The following is a 19,014-nucleotide window of genomic DNA, read 5'->3' as shown; positions in this document are numbered from 1 at the left end:
CCTGAGCCACTTGTGTGGGTTGTACACTCCGTCTCATGCTCCCACTAGAGTGAAAGCACCACCAGCATTCAAAAGTGACCAAAACATCAGCCAGGAAGCATATGAACTGAGAAGTGGTCTGTGGTCCCCACCTGCAGAACCACTCCTTTATTGGGGGTGTCTTGCTAAATGCTTATAATTTCCACCTGTTGTCTTTTCCATTTGCACAACAGCATGTGAAATGTATTGTCAATCAGTGTTGCCTCCTAAGTGGACAGTTTGATTTCACAGAAGTGTGATTGACTTGGAGTTACATTGTGTTTAAGTGTTCCCTTTATTTTTTTGAGCAGTGTATATAAACCTGTCTGACTTAGTTGGTAGAACATGGCACTTGCAATGCCAGGGTTGTGGATTCAATTCCCATGGGGGACCAGTACCAATGAAAATGTAAATAACTGTTTTCAATCTTCTGAATGCATATCATGGTTTTTCATTTTCTGGTACATGAGGCAGTATCTTCCTGTGATAAGCTTTAGCTGGGGTCAGGGTTAGTCCCAGAAGTAACGCCTGTGTTTTCTGTCAACTGTATCCTGCTGCATCGGGAAAGTTCCAATCGCTAGGCACAGTTGGTGTCAATTCCCAACCAAAGGAGTGTAACAGGTGACATTAAGACCTTATGTCACAAGGAGCTGGGGTCCTTCCTGAAGTGAAGAGTCAGGAGCTGAGGGTCTTGTAGAGGGATGCCAGCTGCTGGTAGGTGTTCTCCCCCAGTGTGGAGAGGGCAGAGCTGTACCTCCACACCGCCTCCCCTGTCTGTGCATACAGAAAGCCTGTTGTCTCCCATAGTGAGGTGGTCAGGTCGCTACTCAGGCCGTGCACCATCTGACTGAGCTGGGACAGCAAGGAGAATCCCAGAGATGCTCCGCCAACAGGATTCACCCACACTGCCGCCAGGAGCAGCAGCATCCCCAGGAGCACCACTGGGGGAGTGGGATGGAGCTGCTGCCACAGATCATGGACCCAGCCTCCAGGTTGACTCCCTGTCTCTGTCCTAAGAACCATCTCCAGAATGGTGGGCTTGGCACAGCAGCAAACCCGAGGCACCGGCCCTTCCTCCAGCCCTCCGATGGTCACCCCCACCCAGTGCTGCTCCAGGTACTCAGCAGCACGGGGGGTGATAGTGAGGGATGTGACTTCGGGCAGGGTGGCATTTACCAGTGCCTCCACCCTCTCCCGGAACAGATACACCTTCTCCAGGAACACCAGGGGGGAGTCTTCATCCTCCACAGCTGAGCCCAGAGACAACAAGTCCAGCTGCTCCTCCTGTGGGGAAGGGTGGCACCATAATAGAAAATCAAAGGTGAGGAAGTGATGTCATAACAATGCCCAACCCCAGGCTATATTTACCTGCAGCTCCTTCAGCCTCTGGATGAGTGGATTGTAGGCCAGCGACACCTCCATGCTTGCGGTGTCCAGGGCCCCCATGAATGCCTCTTTCTTCCTGGCAAGCGCCAGCTCCAGCCCCTGGAAGTACTGTTCCACGGCCTGCCGGTCCTGCCTCACTAGGCCCTCGCAGCTGGCCTTCTCCTGCTCCAACTGCTCCCCCAGCTCACACACCTTCAGGAAATAACACTTTAGGTTACCTACCCAGAAATGGTCATTTGCTCAAATGCATTAAATCCATTATTTCTGACAAATCACCTCTGCCCAGCGGTGGTCTGAGAGCCTCCCGAGTAGGTGAGCAGGTGCCCGCCTTTCCCTGATGAAGGCTGCATGCAGGTCATCGATGGGGTGTCCTTGGTGCTGGCCCACTGTTAGGCAGAAGCCACAGATGAGCTGGCGGTCCTGGACACAGTAGATGTTGAGGGGCTGTCGATGGTGCTCAGGGCAGGAGGGGGGCTGTGGTTGGCTGTCCTTCTGGAACTGACAGGTAACGATGGGATTAAAATAAATGATATACCCCTTCATTATACTGTACCCTCTTAAGATATGCCCCAATTGTGACTGTCCCCTAAGATCAAAAAGTATTAAACAAATGGTTACCTTCTCAATGATGGCGCGGAGGGAGACATTTATGGGCAATGCATCAACACCTGTCGGCGGGAGCTCTACCACACTGCGGCAGTTGGGGCACTTGAGTGGGAGCCGCAGCGGACGCCAGATTGAATAGACTGCAGAGACTTGGAGTACGTTGTCCAAGCAGGACTTACAAAAGGTGTGGGAGCAGGGCAGGACCCGAGGATCAGCAAAGAGGGAATAGCACACAGAACATGTCAGGTCCTCTTCTAGGTTATCCATGGTGGGGTGATGGGACAATGAGGCTCTGTGTACCTGACTTGTTGTTGCCCTTGTCATTTAATGCATCGTTTAGCCTGTAATTGGAAGAGAGGAAAACACTAGTGTTCTAAATCAAGAGTGAAGATCAAAGGTTTGATTTGTCCTGACCAAGACTCCAAACCCACTTGGCTTAATATTTGCAATCTAATTTCTGGTGTTGAGTATTAAGTTCATCATAATGATTCATCAACAGTTACACACGGGTGGAGTCACTTCCTGACAACCTGCAAAGTTTAGTGGTCAATACTTGTGGCCTTCTAGCGTATTTACACAAGAGTGCCAAAACAGTACCTCCAAACCTGGACAGCAGCGGATTACGACTTCACACCAGACGACTCCACCTCACCGCTAGAAGCTATTTCAGTCTGACCGGATGATCAGCAGTTTCTACTGTCTCAGTCTAACCCATGTATAGGTTTGTAGGGCACTACAATTATTGCCACTTGCACATTGCTCTGCTGCATACATCACACAATGAATAACGCTGGTTGACTGAGATGAACAACATTGAGAACCACATGAGAATTGTTTCAGAACAATAATTCATTCAAATGGTGATGCAATATGGTTAGTGTAATATTGTTATATACAGGGCCGGCTCTAGCCTTTTGGGGGTCCTAAGCAAGATTTTGTTGGGAGGCCCCGACCAAGTGGGCAAAAATAAGTGTCCTCCCCTATTTATAGCAGAGAATCAGGGGGGCGGGGGGCGGCAGGGTAGCCTAGTGGTTAGAGCGTTGGACTAGTAACCGAAAGGTTGCAAGTTCAAATCCCCGAGCTGACAAGGTACAAATCTGTCGTTCTGCCCCTTGAACTGTTCCTAGGCCGTCATTGAAAATAAGAATTTGTTCTTAACTGACTTGCCTAGTAAAATAAAGGTAAAAAAACAAAACAAAAAACATTGTTAATTTAAATTAAATTTAAAATTCTACACATTTTGCCATTGGGGCTGAGAGAAAACGGACCAATTTTCTCAAATGCCATGCAATTCTATTTGGTTTGCAATGGGGCAGAGATATTTTTGCAGTTTTAAGCAATTTCCTGCAATTCTACACATTTTTCTATGACATATGCCATGATATCTGAGTGAGAGTGACTAGCTAAATCAATGGGGGCCCCCTGCAGGTCAGGGCCCCTGGGCATGTGCCCTGTGTGCCCAGTCAATATTCAGCCATGATTATTACAAGTTTAGATTACTGGATAGGCTAATTTACCAATCTAAAAATTGTTAGCTGTTTGGCTTATTGAATGACTGACAAAACAATTAATCTGCGGATTCAAAACCACATTTCGAACATGCACCTTGTGTATTCTACTATTCTAACTTTCAACAGTAAATTGCCAACCAGACAGTTCCTAAAAAAAAAGCGGCTGAGGGCCCTAAGCAACCGCTTATGTTGCAAGCTAGCCCTGGTTACATAATGACGAGAGTGGTTTTCATGGGACAGGTTGCCCAACTACAGTATAATACAGTCGGTTTGGCTAGTGTAGTGCAATTGCCTGAAATGTAACATAAGTATTGGAAACACTAACAGCTCCACCTACCAGAGGTCAAGACTACTAGTAATGTATTACATTGATAATAAATGGCATATAATGGGGGCTTGCAAGAGCCCACTCATTTTGGTGGCAGGCTGCACTAAACTGTGCAAGACCCGGCACCTCAGGTTAGATTGCAGACAGGTAGATGCTCACGTGATCCACCCAAACACCGGAGTGACACTGTTCTTGCTGAAATAACGTGATAATAACAGTTGTCTGTCCAGAATGATATTTGGTGTTTTGAGATTCATTTGGATTTATCACAATTTAGGCTACACGTGTTTTTTACCTTCCTGTTTGTGCGGCACTGTTGACAATGTACAACAATAGATATAGCCTATAACATGGACTTCGGGCACACTCAATTCTGCCATGAATAATATCTTAAACAAAACAAAACCCCGAAGACACTAGAAAATGCTGCCGGAAGTGTTTACGTTTGAAAGAAAACAACCGTGATACCAGTCTGCATTTCAGCAAGGCTACTTCGCTTGTTATTTCTAAATCAAAAACTCACTGTTGCAAACTTCATGATAGACACGATTGATAAAGCCTAGCTTTTTAATTTCACAAAAGTACAGTATGTGTTTTATTTTCAAAACGCTCACCGATGCCCGGACTTCGAAAATACTTGCGGAAGATCCTCCTCTTGCTCGCGTCGTGTCCTCGGTCTGGTCCCAGACTAGTGTATCCCAGTGCGCATGCGATTTACAGCCTTTTTCCTATCATGTGCCTCAAATTGAAATAAAGTACACTGTTACAAAGTAACTGACGATGGGGGTGTTGCGAGATACCCAATGGATGGACGATTCTCTTCTCATCACTCAGCTTGGAGACAAAAAGGGATGGGGGCGTGAGCATGCGGGTCTGGGCAGATGAGATGTAGGTAGTCATTGTTTGGTGTTTCTATTAAATATATATTTTTTAAAGTCCATATCAAAGCAATACTTCTTTCACCATAGCACAGCATCAAAAGAAGAATAAAATGCTGCAAATGACAGAACATCCTGAATGAAACTGCAGAGGCAACAGGCATAAGCCTACTACAGAATACTACATGAACCATTAAAAGACAAGAAACAGACCATACCTGTGGGTTTCACTATTTATTTTCTTGAAGATAATCTAGCCTGTAGATCCAACTCAACAGGTTAACCACCATTTAATTTTTATTTTTTTGAAACCACATATTTGCTAACAAGGAATGCTGGAAAAAAAAACTATGTTCAATAGAAGGTTATGATGACCAAAGTGTAATCAAATTCTACAGTCTTTTCAAATTAACACAAAGAAAAATGGGGAGGAAATTGGGCACCTAAATGGAAAACGGGGCAGGAGCAAGGGGTTGGGAGGTACAGCAAACTTGTTCATGAGTTCTCTTAGGTCAAGGAATAAGGCTCAACATTTATCATTGAGCCACCCTGTCGAGGCTAGGGGGGTCCAATCACCGATACTTACCTTTCCCCAATTCAGGGGTGCCCCAGACAGAATAATTATTACCCCTACTATTTTTTTTTATGTTTTCCTCCAAATTCCCTAAAAATGTCTCAACGCGAGTTGATTATGGCTACTACTGAATATAAAACAAAGCTTGTGGTTGGATGATGCATATTGTTGAAGGTGTTAGCAGCTCTGATGAGTCTAATCACACCTTTTGAACGACTTCAGGCCTCTCACTCTGCAGTACATGTGCAAAACTGTTCAGATTTATCTTCAAATCAGAAACTTAAGTCAGTAGGGGGAGACAGGTAACATTTAAACAGCAGTTTACAAAAAAAATAAAAATTACACTGTGTACACAGCCTAAAGAAACTAAAAACCCCTCAAATGAACTGTGCTATAGCTTAGTACATGCAAAGGTTATGAATCAAAGTTACATAAAATGGCAATTTTTATTTCCCCTTGTGATAAGTCAAAGCTATGGCAACAATACCGCAAAAGCAGTGATCTTCGCTTCAAGAGAAAGAAAAAACATTAAATCATGCTAGGGGAGTACACAAGTCATTTGGTTGACAATAATGATGATGTCAGAATTTCACAGCATCAAACCCAGATCTGGTGCAAAGGTATGGTTAATGTGGGGAGGTGGAATTATGATCCTTATTAAATCACCTCACATAAGCAATGAAAGTAAAAGCAGAAAATAAAAATTGTACACACTGGATGCAAAACGAAAAGCCACCAAATGCATCTTACTACAATGCACCCGCTGCTCCACCTAGCGTTGTCCAGTGTCAATTAATACAAATTAAAAACAACAAAACCCTTGTGATTACATGTTTTTTCATTTCCAAAGTTCTTCCTTTCAGGGATTTGTATCTGCCTCATAAGGCAGAATTTCTTCTCGTATTTTCCTTAGTTTGCGCTTCTCGGTTTTGTTACTCTTATGTTGTATGTATTTTGTTTCTCTCTGCATGCGTTCACATCCAGTCTTCTTGCACACTCCAGACACGCACACACGGCACTCGTCCATTCTCTTGCACACGCCCGCTGGACTCTAGCCCTGCCCACCGCCGCGGGGGGAGATGCCCCATCGAGGGCCTCTGGTTGGAGGAGATGAACCTGGCTCCTCAGCACTGAGTCCAGACATTCATACACAATGGGTCCATTCACACACACGTCTGATGGCGTGGCCGATTGGGGGATGGGCGCACAGGAGGTGGCGCCCCCTCCGGTCGGAGGACCGCAGAATTGTCATATGGTTCATCTTACGCTTGTTTTGTTGGTTTTCCTTTTGTGTTTGTTGCCTCAATGTCTTGATTTTGAAGTATTTGATTCTCCCCGGGCTGACATCGCGTTTTTTGTCGTCATTGTAGTAGTTTTCCGTTTTTTTCGACCGCTCCAATAACATGGAAGTTACTCAGCGTGTCTCAACGCATTCGATGTAGATGTTTGTTTTTTGCAACATGTAGCCACTCACTCACACCCACTCGCCATCTCAAACTTCATTTGGGCTGGTTCCCCTGGAATGCCAAACGAAATCAACACATTTTCTCTCAGATAAGATGCAGCCACGGATCCCACGAGCCAAGCACAATGGATCTAATTTCTCTCACACTCTTTCGCTCTCTTTCTCTCCTAATTTGTTTTATGTTGAACAGAGTGCTGCATCGCAAACAAAACTCCAGACTCCGAGATGCCTTCTAGAACTGGAACCCCTCTGTTGGCACGTTGGTGGAGGAATTGAAGCCATATGTTCCCCCCTGGATCGCCTCCGGAACCAGGCTGGAGTCTTCATCAATCTGAACATCAGACAATAACTCAATCCATACCAATAAGACATCCCCCACAATGTAGTATGCAGTACCTTCCCCAACCAAGACATGGCCATATTAGAGCTCTGACTTACATCATCAGATGAGAAGAACTGATCAATAATTTCGTAGGCCAGTTTATAGATGTCTTCATTCTCATGATTCTGGAGCTGCTCCACCTTCTCCAGACCTGAGGGGCAGGGAAGAGATGGTTCAAGCAGTCAAATCTACACAGCCACTGAGATACAAACACTATACTTCAACATAAACAGTTGGGAGGAACAATGACGCTTGAGGGCTAACTGAGTGGGCTGGGCTCTGACCTCCACACTCCTCGATGAGATTGGCGATGGTCTCGGCCTCGTCGTCAGCCATCTTGAGGATGTTGCTGAGGCCGTCCAGGACCACCTGCACCACCTGAGCATCCTTCACTGTCAGCAGGTTACAGAATGGAGGGATCACCTGCTGCTGGATCAGGTACGCCACCTACAGGACCGGAGGAGAAGGGTCAGCTTGGGGCTTTACAAAATACATTATATATTATTATTCGAGTGTATGGATGTCAGGTGAGGTGTATGTGGTAAAGTGGGTAGGCCTCAGTTGAGTTCACCTGGTCCTTCCTCCCGCTAATTGTCAAATTGCTGATGGCCCAGGCTGCTTCTTTCTGTGTTCCAAAGTCTCCCTGCAAAAACATTTGAATGAATATTTCCCCAATATGACACTCATCACTGCTTAATTTTGTGCGAGAGAAAGCTCTGATGAAGAGATGAATGAAGCAGTGAAAGTGATGAAACAGACCTTGTCCAGAAGGTGGATGATCATGGGTACCAGGTTGGCATCAATGACAGCCTGCACCTGCTGCTGGTTGCCTGCTGTGATGTTGGACAGGAACCACACTGCCTCCTGCAGGATGGGAGAAGAAACAGCAGCACTCAGTGTGACTACTCCTTCTACTCACTACTCCAGTGTGACTACTCTCACACACAAGTGTAGTGTACGAGAGGCAGGGCTTACAGAGACTGAATAAGCAGTCAGTGTGTGCTAGAGTGTATGCATGCGTGTCAGGAGGACTGCAGAAATGGTGAGGAGTTCACGTGGAATTCAAAGGTGTGTGGACTGAGCTAGATCAGACTCCAGGGGCCTGCTCAGAGCTGTGGCCCCTGGTCGAGATGGGGTGCTGGGGACAGGGTAGGGGCGGTCGTGAGGCCCTAATCATTGGCTCAGTCACGGAGGGAGGGGCCTCTGTTTGAGTGACAGGCCTCAGATGCACTCCGATATCAGCAGAGACCCATGGGTCTTCTGCACCCACTACCCTTCACCCACAAATACTACACACACACAAACGCACTCACACTCTACCCACCGTCCTAGACCACCCCAAAATCTACTCAAACTGCAATTTCCATCAGCTTCTTGAAGTCTCCTTGATCCAGCTCTTCCATGATGCGAGTACCTAACTAATAGTTATATCCCCATTCACTGTCATTCATATAGCATTCATACTAGCACCATGTCTCTGATTTCATCACTTCTAGCATGATCAGTCACACTGACACAGCTGCTGTGCTGTGACAAGGTGAAGCAGTGCAGAGTGTATGTATTATGGTGTGTTTGTTACCTTATTGATCTTCTCCTTGGGGTGTGTGAGGAGAGAGGGGAAGTGTCCCAGGGCGTCACAGTTGAGCACCACCTGGGTCTGTTCATCTGTTCCAGTCACTATGTTGCCCACCGCCCGCAGTGCAGCAGTCTAGAGAAACACACAATCAAGTTCCACATAGCAGTCAATAGAAACAACTCCAAGCATCAACAAACATTCATGCAACTAACTAAAGTAAGCAAACCAACCGCCACCCAAAGAATGTTTGAGTATGAATATCAGCACAGTAACCACCAGACAAGGCATCAGGGCCAGGAGTAAGACCCATTCAAGTCCTGAGCAGTATGATCTCTAGGGTCAGCTAGGGCTGGGCGGTGTACCGCATTTGACAATATACTGGTATTGATGCACGGACTGGTTTGGGTTTTTACGATATTTTTATGTTTTTGTTTGTTTAATGTGATATGCCGTGTTTAACACCCATTGTTATAGTTTACTTCGCTATTGGAGTCATCAAAAAGCTGAGTCAGAGCAAACGTAATTAGCTATACAGCCTGATATTACCAGTGACCGAGTAACCTAAATCGTCATGTTTGTGCAACAGTATCTTCTAAATCAAGAAGGAATACGCAAAGCATGAAGACACTAAGCGAAAACATTCAACAGCTAAAGATTATAGGGTCGCCTAGGAAACAAAACACTTTGGTTCCTACTCCTCCCTGGCAATTTAATTTGATGTCACGTCAAATACTGTATTTAAAGTGCCCACTATTAATATTCTATTTAGAATAATATCTATCTATTTCCATGATTCCAACTTGTTTCTCTAAATCGAAAGTCAAATCACAATTGCAAAATTTGGTTAAAAATAAGGCCTAGATTGTTTGCCCATATTGTGAAGCCCTACTTGGCAGCGTGGAAATTATGAGTGCAGGCAACACAGAAAATGCTGAAATGATGTTGAATTGAACTGTATAAAACCATCAGAATGGAGAAAGACTCATTGAAATCACTTAGAATATACGTGTTGCCACCCTAGGATCACTCACTACTCATAAAGCACCCTAGTAACTGACTTAGACGCCCAACGGACCCACCTGGCCAGACAGGAACCCATCTCAGATAAAACACTGCAGCTCAGGACAAGAGCTCTTCTCCAAACCCTAACCTAATCTAACCACCGCAGTGCACAGGTCTCCAAGTACCTGACTGAAAACAACCCCCTGCCCCGCCCCCTTCAGTGTTTGCAGGCCTGAAGGTAACTGATATGGGTAAGTGATGTGGTGATGGCTCTACCTATCCTTCTAATGAGCATAGAAGAAGTCACCGCCATATTGCTTACACACCTATCCGATTCAATCACATCTGCAAACACAGCTATGGTCTGGCACGGCTCATTCCTTACAAAAGCAACCATTCCATTTGGTTGGCGCCTGTCTTCCTGAGCCCCACTGAGTTGAATGGAGCTGATCCTAGACGGTGATCTACAGACAGTTCTCGTTGAAGATGAGACTTGGGGGGCTAAGCTGATCCTAGATCTGTTTCTCCACGGGCATCTCTGTGTCTCCGTACCTGGACTTTGACCTCCTGGTGGCTAAGCAGGGGCACCAGGTTGGGCACAATGCCTGAGTCGATGACCATCTGAATCTGCTCGTTGCCCGCGTCTGTCAGGTAGGACAGAGCCCACACCGTGTCCACCAGGATCTGCAGGGGTCAGTGTCACAGGTCCAAAAACAAAACATTCACTAATTCATCAACATACAGATCATGCATTAACATCTGATTGTGGTTATTAAAAAGGGGGAAATCAATGTAAACGTTTACTAAATCGGGTTGTCTTTCTGAATACAATCAGTGATTGAGGAACTCACATTAACATCAGTGTGGTGGATCAGCACACAGAGAGCTGGAAGAATCTAAGAGAGAAAAGAGGGAGCGAGCAAGAGAGTTGGTGAGAGAGATGCCAATAAAATGACAGGAATAGGATATTCCCACTGGAGATGTGTCAAATGGACAATATTTATGTTTAAACAGCCATTTGGTGGGGGGTGTCCGTTAAAATATGAAAAATAATCATGAAAAAGTCGAGCTGAGTTGTTGCGGAAATTGACCCACTATGCTGTTAACTTTCTGCATCGGAGTTTGAGGTCATTTTATTTTTACAGGGACAGTGCACATTAATCAAAGTCTCAGTAAAAGTGCCGGTTTTAGCCAGCCGGCTAATTTTCAACTGCAGTCCCCGAGCAGGTTATTAAAAGCAATTACAATACAGACCATCATTGAGCAGTGAGCACACACAGAGCAACATAGGACAAGCAAGACATAGCATACACAGAGCAACATAGAACAAAAAAGCAGCAAGACAAAATTCATAAAAGCAACAAAGTGTTTCCACACCTCACAAGCTACAGACAACATGGAAAGCGGCAATACACAGCTAGGGATTATGATCACAAATCTGATTGACCTTTAGCCATGTCTTCATGCATTTTGTGTAAGTGTGATATGTGGTGCAGTTGTGTGTGTCTGATGGCAGTGTATTCCAGACATGGGAAGCTCTCACAGAGAAAGCGGATTTACTAAAGGTGCTTTTCCTTAAGGGAACTATACAGTCACCTCTCATGGCAGACCTTGTGGATCTGCTGCCATATGTTTGGGTTTTCTGTTTAACAAAAATACTGAGTGGAGGGGGAGCCAGACCATTTAGGTTCTTGAATACAAGACTTGCACAAGATTTTCCCAACTCAGAGCTCATGCTTTCTGAGGATGTAACAGTGATAGCTATTGGGCTTCCTATCAAGCACTTTGAGAGCCTGTTTGTAGACAGACTGAATAGGTTCTAATGTTGTACAGCAAGCTTGGGCCCAACTAGTCAAGCAGTATAAAAATACTGAGTGGAGGGGGAGCCAGACCATTTAGGTTCTTGAATACAAGACTTGCACAAGATTTTCCCAACTCAGAGCTCATGCTTTCTGAGGATGTAACAGTGATAGCTATTGGGCTTCCTATCAAGCACTTTGAGAGCCTGTTTGTAGACAGACTGAATAGGTTCTAATGTTGTACAGCAAGCTTGGGCCCAACTAGTCAAGCAGTATGTTAAGTAGGAGAGTATCATATTTGAAGTACAGTTTTGCTACCTTTTCACATGCTTTTTAAAAGCGAGGTTGGAATCAAGTATGATGCCAAGGTACTTAAAATCAGATACCACCTGGAGCTTCTCCCCTGACACATAGACATCTGGCTCAGTAGCATCTGTTGCCCTCTTTGTGAAGAACATGCAAACAGTTTTTTTTCACATTGAGTAGCAAACACGAGTCACTGAGCCACTTTGTAACCTGGACCATTAGGGTAGTGAGTTCTTGTGCAGCTTGTTGTTTGCTCTTTGCATGCACATATATAACTGTATCATCTGCATACATTTGAACTTCAGACCCAGTACAGACAGAAGGCAGATCATTAATGTACAGGCTGAACAGGAGGTGCCCCAGTATTGACCCTTGTGGCACGCCCACATCATAGCTAAGAGTGGGCGACAGCTCATTGCTCACTCTGACACACTGAGTTCTGCCTTCAAGGTATGATTCCATCCATCTCAAGGCATCTGGGGGAAAAGTTGAACTTGGATAATTTTGTGATGAGAATCTCATGGTTAACCGTATAAAAAGCCTTCCTTTGGTCCAGAAAAACAGCCCCAACAACGCCCCCTTTGTCCATCTTGGACTTCACATTTTCCAGAAGAAAGCAGTTGGCCGTTTCTGTGGAGTGTTTCGCTCTGAAGCCAAACTGCAAAGAGTGTAACGTGAAGGGGCTGTTGAGGTGGGCAATCAGTTGTTCTGCTACACACGTTGACAGCACAGGTAGTATACTCACGTCAGCAGGGTCACCCGATTTAAAGGTGGCGGTTATTATGGCCGACTTCCATACCCTTGGAAAAACCCCGAGACCAATAGATGTGTTGGTGACCTTAGTAATGGGGCCAACGAGTGACTCTTTGTAGTTTTTAAGAAAGGTAGAGTCCAGCCCAAACACATCTTTGGCTTTAGAGTTCTTTAGTGAGCTAATCACCTTGTTCACCTCCCGTATGATGAAGGCAGGTTGAGCGTCATTCACTAGCACTGAGCCCAAGAAACTAGTGGAGAGGTTCTGTGTCAGTACCCTGACAGAGTCAATAAAGTAGGAATTGAGGGATATTGCTATGTCGACTGCATCCTGTGTTAGATTAGAACTCATGGTGAATAACAGTCTTTTTGCAGTGTTACTCTGGTTTTTCCATTAACCTTTTTAGATTCTCCCAGAACAGTTTAGAATTTCCCTTTGCTTCACCAATTATGTTAATTTAAAAAAAGTTTGCCTTGGCCTGTCTGATTTCATTCATCACCTTATTTCTCAACATGGTAAACCTACGTCTGTAATGCTCTAATTTGGATCTTAGGGCTATTTTTAGAGCATATTCTCGTTCTTTCATAAATTTCTCAGCATGCTGCTGAGTCTACCTTTAATAATTACACAACTTTATTCATTCAACTTATATAGCGTAATTCATTATATAAAGAAATCGCAAAGGGATGTAAGGCAACAACTAAAAACAAATAATCATCATGAGTTGATCAACAGTCAAGAGACTGAAGGATGAGAAAGTTCTCTTACCTCCTGGATGGTCTCCATGGGTGGCGGTGGGTCCTTGTGGCGGCAGAGGTTGACCATGACCCAGGTGACGTTACGGAGGAAGGTGATGGGGATAGAGGGGCTGATGAAGGAGAGCAGGGGCTTCACCACACCCAGACTGATCACATAGTCCCTGCACTGGGGGCCGTCGCCTAGGAACAGAGATTGTTTGTGAAACTCTCACCGATGATGCCTTGAGACAAACAGAGAATCCCTGAGCCATTCCCACAATCAGCCGCTATTGTTAGAGGGTCCCAGACACACAGAGAAGGATCCAGACTCACCTATGATGTTTCCCAGGGCCCAGACCGCCTGCTCACACACATTCTGGTGAGGAGACTGCAGCAGCCTCAGGAACAGTGGCACAGCATCTGCAGGAGAAGAAATGCTGTAATTAATATTTAATAGCTAACTCAATCACCAAAGACTACAAATAATCTGTCATTCAGGGGCACAAACTACAAATCCAACATCTGGTAGGCATGATAATAGAAAATCCCACTTAGCCCCCAGAATGTACTGGCAGTGGTAGCACTGATATTGTAAACTGGCACTTACTGGACTGGACCACTGCCTGGGTCTGCTCTGAGGTTCCTGATGCAATGTTGGTCAAAGCCCAGGCAGCTTCAAACTGTAGAGATGGACTGGAGACAGAGGCAGATGTGAAATGAGATGGAGGAGGTAGAAAGAGAAAGGGTGGAGAGAGGGGAGGGATAGAGAGAGGGGGAAAATGAGTGCGATGGAAAGGGTTCTTATTAGATCCGTCAATGGTTCTGACAATCCTCACATCTGTTTATGAAAACATTTGCATTGCAACATACTTTCATCATCATCCAAAGAGACCCAATCTCAGTGGAGTGACGCTTAGATTACATTCACTGCAACACTGCTTAGGTCACAACCACTTCTATTATATAACACACAGAGCAATTATAACACAAAGCAAAGCCCTGCTTACTTGTCATCTCTGTCCAGACAGTGCACCAGAATGGGGAGAATGCCCGACTTGATCAGGTCATCTATGGGAGGGTTACGGTCACTAGACAACAGCTTCCTGCAGGGTGAAAATGTCCATTATTCACACATACTTGCACTTAAGACACAGCAAAACATAAAATAAAGGAATGTGAAATGTAAACATCTGAGTTGTTGCACAACACCGGTGCTGTTGACTCCAGGCATGACAACGCAATCTCACAATGATTACACAAGACCAGCGACAATGCCACAGAACTAAGTCTAGCATGTTCGCCGGAAACCATGAAATAATTTGAAGGCTATGCTCCAGAACATGCCACGCCACAACATTCTAGAGATTGGTTTTGGAACCATGTTTGAGTGTGAATCACCATGGCAACCAGCAGAGCCGGGTGTAGGAGGAGAGAGTTCCTACCTTGCAGCCTGCACGGCACTCAGCTGAACTCCCTGGTTATCACTTGTGGCATTCTGCAACAACAGCACACAGAGAATCACATACTGTGGAAGCACATCCATGTCTAAGAAATGTTTCAAAATTGGAAGTGCACTTACTTGTACTATTGCTTCAAGAGAAGTGTTTTGCTGCAAGATAAAAGGAGGTACTTGGTAAGGGAACAATTTATTTTGCCTATGTCAAGTCAAACATGGCCAGTGGAAACGGAATGGTTTGTTTGCATTTGTGGCCACAACTCAGGGTGATTAGTCAGGCAGTGCCTGGAGACACTAATCAGTCCGAGAGGAATGTCAAGACGGGCCAAACATTGTACATTACAAATCCTTTAAAAAAATACTATAAAATAGAGTACAGTTAATAGTCCTATTTTGTTCATATTTTATTGCAACAAGAGGTCCCCTCCCATTTGTTTTGGATTGCATGTGGATATCTTTTTAGCTAACAGTTCTAGGAACTCGGTCTTCACCATATATCTAAATCACCTGTTAATCCCTATCACACCAGTGATTACTTCAAGGAAGGAAAGAAAGCCATGCTCTCTGGAGGATCACAGAGGAAAATGACAGAGGGCCAATCAGAACGTACCGATCTGAAGTCTCCGTCGGCATCAGAGTCTTCGCAGGTGTCCTCGTGGGGCACGTTTCGCCTCTTCAGCAGGTGTTCGTCCCTTTTGTTCTGCAGAGAGCAGGGCAAGAAAGCGGTCTTAACGTACATGCATCAGCATGACAACAGGCTCAACTATTAAACAAGCATTTAAAGGGATACTTCGAGATGTTAGCAGATACCCATAGACTTCCAATCATTGCGCTAACACTACTTAGCATTGGCTTCAAACTACCATCAGACAGGACAGAAATAAAAATGGTCCCCACAAGTTCATCTGACTCTGGGTAAGTAGATAAAGGGCCTCATTGCCAAAATCCCGAAGTATCCCTTTAAACTAATCTTTGATACCCTGATTGAAATGCATTTATATCTCGTCTGACAAAGATTAAAGGAAAGAAGTTGAACAATTACCTTGCGGAGTTCCACCACCACCTCTGTCCTCTGTCTTCTCATCGTCTATAGCGGAGAAACCCCATACATTAGCCTAGTACAAATATACACTGTATGTATGCCTGATTATTTGTTGATACTTCCACAATCCACACGCAAAACATAAATGAGATGTTTATCCTCCCAATATGATGAGATGACGACATCATGTGTATTTGTGAGAGCTGTTCAGAGTCAGATTGTTCATCCACAGCTTTGATGGCACAGTGATAGAACAAGCCTGCCATACCACTGCCTGAAATCACCAGCTCACACTCACATAACACGGACCTCATTTACATAGACTGACTTAACACAGATCTCAACTACTGGTGTTTTGTATGTAAGGGCTCATGTTAATAATGGGTGGTAATATGAGGGACCATTTTCAAGCACCTGATTGACAGACATTACAAGGACAAATTAAGGACAAATTAAGTCATTTGCTGTCATAAAATACTGGCCTTTGGCCATTTGTCATGATTGGATGATATAGTGAAAGTACAAAGTTAAATTCTTCCTTCTGTCTAGAAGGGACATACCCATTTCCTTCTTATACTCCCACTCCACAGTGAAGTGGCAGACAGTGCATCACTCAAATATGATCAGCACTCCTATCATCATGTGGTGGTGCGATACAGCCTAGTTATGTATGTTAGTTGTTATATTCTTGTTTACACTGCAAACAATGCCCCTGCCATTGACTAGCCATTTTGCATCATCGTTAGAAAGAGGCAGGCACTTTTTCTCATCAAGCTTAAACATAATACCAGCTAGTATACGTGTTCCTCTATCATCTGTTCCGGTTGCCTATAATAATTTAGCTTCCACTAGTTTGAACTAAAAATGTAGTTAAGTTGAAGAAGCCTTGGGTGTTGGTGTGGTGCCCTTGCACCCAGTCCGGAACGGTCTGGGGGGAAATAGCTTTGGGACAACATCGGGAGCCTGTATATTGGTTGGACTCCCCGAGTTGTGCATCATTCTGATGTAAAATAACCCTACCACAATATAGCGGGCTTCAACAAAAAAAAAAGTTTCCTATCAATAAAGTCGTGTGTATAATCTCTAGGAACTCTATATATATATATATCTATATCATATTGTGGTAGGTTTATTTTCTGTCGCCACCCATCAGAAGGATTCATAACTCTGGGAGTCCAACCAAACACAGCCCCCCAATGTTGTGTTCCAAAGTTAGGGAAAACACTGATTAGTATAATGTAATGTTAACGTCTACCTCACAATGGCTATAACTTTCGTTATGGGTCTGCAAAGGCCTGCAATTGGGACCCTGACCAGCTACATTCCGCCATTGTTTTGATGAGCTACGCTAGCAGGTTAACTAGTAACCTAGCTAGCTACCAACAGCGGGTACTGGCTAACTAGACATAATTCAATAATTTTAGTTAAAGAAGCTGCCAACTAGTAAGCGGCTAACATTTACCATTACATTTGACACTTGGAACTACTAACTACGAAGCTAAAGTTAAATTGACAAACTCAGTTGGGTGGCTAACGTTAGCTCGATCAACTTAGCTAGCTATCGTTAGCTAGTATAGTTGAGTTTTTTACTGCGTAATTTTTTATTTTAGGTAATTAGTTAGCTAGCCAACCGTAGGTACCAGTTTTAAAATCTTACTGGCTACAAGGATATATACCATCTGATAATTGCGTGTAAATTGGTTGGCTAGCTAACTACATTACATATCTAGCAAGCTGTAGCCGGGGAGGAGTGGTACATTATAGCTGGCTAGCTAACTACATAATTAGCTAGCTAACGTTAGCTAATCCAAACCACGGAGGTGGCTGACTAGCACAGTCGTTCGAAGGGGATACGAATCTCGTTTAGAGAACCACATTATCCCCTCGAAAACATGTGGTTAAGTATGTCAACTCCAAACTGGATGGGTTGTCTGAGACAGCTACCTAACTACATTTCAGATGACTGTCGAATAGCAAATATAGCTAGCTAGAACAGCGTGTTTGTTAGTGTACCATTGCTATCACGGCCTGTAGACTAGCTTGCTACCAGTTTAGCTTAGATGGAACTGGAAGTCATTTGCTAACTCGGTTAGCTGGGGAGGTTTCACGTGCTGTGGATTACTTTTATTCTGGTTCAGAAAGTCGGATGGATTGATAGAAAGGCCTTGGTCTATTTGACGATCAGATAAGGCCTGGTTTGGTCTGGGTGCAAAGTTCCAGACCATGAAAATTACGAACGACGTCACACAGCGCAGCCCCAAAATAGCGCATATATGAAAAGGGACCCCTCGACGGAATCAGATACTTCACCTCCAAGTCGCGACCCTTGTTCTTGAAATTCTTCAGTCGCTGGTTGTCTAGTTTCTCGTTGTCAGACATGTTAGCAATCTTATCTATGTTTTAACACCGTTTGAAATGAATCAGCTAGCCGCTACTCCTTTCGAGTTCTTTTTCTCAGGCCTTTCAGTTACCGGACTATTTTTTGTTGGTCTGTCCGCGGTGCATACTGGGAATGCCGGTGGTAGAGACACAGCCTCGCTCTGGGTGGAAGGGCGGGGAATTCCGGTTATTGCTCACTCGTTGGTCTCGCGAAATAGGTTATTATTCCTCACGAGGTCGCTCTGTGGTTCGCAGCTAGTTCAGACCACCACACTGTTATGATCTGTCAATCAGTGCATTTTGGTAACGTGTGAGTAGGCCTAAACAGTTACTAGTCCTATACTGATATATTTATCTATATTCTGGCTGCCCATCATTAATAAATAACCAGTTGTGTTGCCTTCTGGACCCTGAAACTATCTACAGTAGTCACTATGGCAACAATCAGAAATGTAGCTCGGTACCAACTGCCGAAGTCAGGTGTCAAAACTGTTATTTAACTTATTTAAATAATACATTAACGTTAACGATGCCCAGAATAGTTTCCCCCTCCAAAATAGTCTGTAAGCGCATAGTTAGTAACGTTACAACAGTAAGTCAAAGCGTTGGTCGTTAACGTTAGCTATGACTGTTACAATTGGCGAAAGTAAGATTAGACACCATCAAATATGTTATTTTCAATGTTGTGCATTATAGTGAGCTTCATTGTGTATAGGCATACATACCTCGAGGTCCATTTAGTTAACACTTAATATTTCCAGGGCAATACTAAGTTGTCTAAAGTGCAAAGTTCTCAAGTTTCATTTACAAATTGT

At 44.4% G+C, this 19,014-nt stretch overlaps 2 protein-coding genes across 2 annotated transcripts; both read right to left on the bottom strand.

The window, feature by feature from the left end:
* Positions 1 to 290: 290 nt before the first annotated feature.
* Positions 291 to 4,778, bottom strand: trim59 (tripartite motif containing 59). The gene is made up of 5 exons (XM_046294418.1): positions 4,464 to 4,778; positions 2,023 to 2,351; positions 1,681 to 1,902; positions 1,387 to 1,596; positions 291 to 1,302 (listed from the first exon to the last, which is right to left on the bottom strand). The coding sequence occupies exons 2-5, from the start codon at positions 2,332 to 2,334 to the stop codon at positions 694 to 696; spliced, it is 1,353 nt and encodes a 450-aa protein (XP_046150374.1). The 5' UTR covers positions 2,335 to 2,351; positions 4,464 to 4,778; the 3' UTR covers positions 291 to 693.
* A 170-nt stretch (positions 4,779 to 4,948) lies between these two features.
* On the bottom strand, positions 4,949 to 18,402 carry LOC123992849 (importin subunit alpha-3-like). The gene is made up of 17 exons (XM_046294417.1): positions 18,131 to 18,402; positions 15,821 to 15,865; positions 15,389 to 15,478; positions 14,902 to 14,931; positions 14,765 to 14,817; positions 14,330 to 14,425; positions 13,930 to 14,015; positions 13,656 to 13,742; positions 13,354 to 13,523; positions 10,578 to 10,622; positions 10,279 to 10,410; positions 8,728 to 8,856; positions 7,908 to 8,012; positions 7,720 to 7,791; positions 7,433 to 7,595; positions 7,205 to 7,299; positions 4,949 to 7,097 (listed from the first exon to the last, which is right to left on the bottom strand). The coding sequence occupies exons 1-17, from the start codon at positions 18,197 to 18,199 to the stop codon at positions 6,999 to 7,001; spliced, it is 1,566 nt and encodes a 521-aa protein (XP_046150373.1). The 5' UTR covers positions 18,200 to 18,402; the 3' UTR covers positions 4,949 to 6,998.
* Between the last annotated feature and the right edge of the window lie 612 nt (positions 18,403 to 19,014).

This window comes from Oncorhynchus gorbuscha, linkage group LG13 (assembly GCF_021184085.1).
Source record: "Oncorhynchus gorbuscha isolate QuinsamMale2020 ecotype Even-year linkage group LG13, OgorEven_v1.0, whole genome shotgun sequence".
In the NCBI taxonomy this organism is placed as follows: Eukaryota; Metazoa; Chordata; class Actinopteri; order Salmoniformes; family Salmonidae; genus Oncorhynchus; species Oncorhynchus gorbuscha.
Note: the sequence above shows the minus strand (reverse complement) of the source record. Positions and strands in the feature narration are given on the sequence as shown.

Excerpts from the sequence above, each read along its gene's own strand:
- trim59 (XM_046294418.1), bottom strand. The coding sequence starts at position 2,334 with ATGACAAGGGCAACAACAAGTCAGGTACACAGAGCCTCATTGTCCCAT. Across the intron at positions 1,903-2,022 it reads TCCGCGCCATCATTGAGAAG|TTCCAGAAGGACAGCCAACC; the intron begins GTAACCATTTGT and ends GTTACCTGTCAG. Across the intron at positions 1,303-1,386 it reads AGAGGCTGAAGGAGCTGCAG|GAGGAGCAGCTGGACTTGTT; the intron begins GTAAATATAGCC and ends CCTTCCCCACAG.
- LOC123992849 (XM_046294417.1), bottom strand. The coding sequence starts at position 18,199 with ATGTCTGACAACGAGAAACTAGACAACCAGCGACTGAAGAATTTCAAG. Across the intron at positions 13,524-13,655 it reads GGCCCTGGGAAACATCATAG|GCGACGGCCCCCAGTGCAGG; the intron begins GTGAGTCTGGAT and ends CTCTGTTCCTAG. Across the intron at positions 8,857-10,278 it reads ACCAGGAGGTCAAAGTCCAG|ACTGCTGCACTGCGGGCGGT; the intron begins GTACGGAGACAC and ends GTGTTTCTCTAG.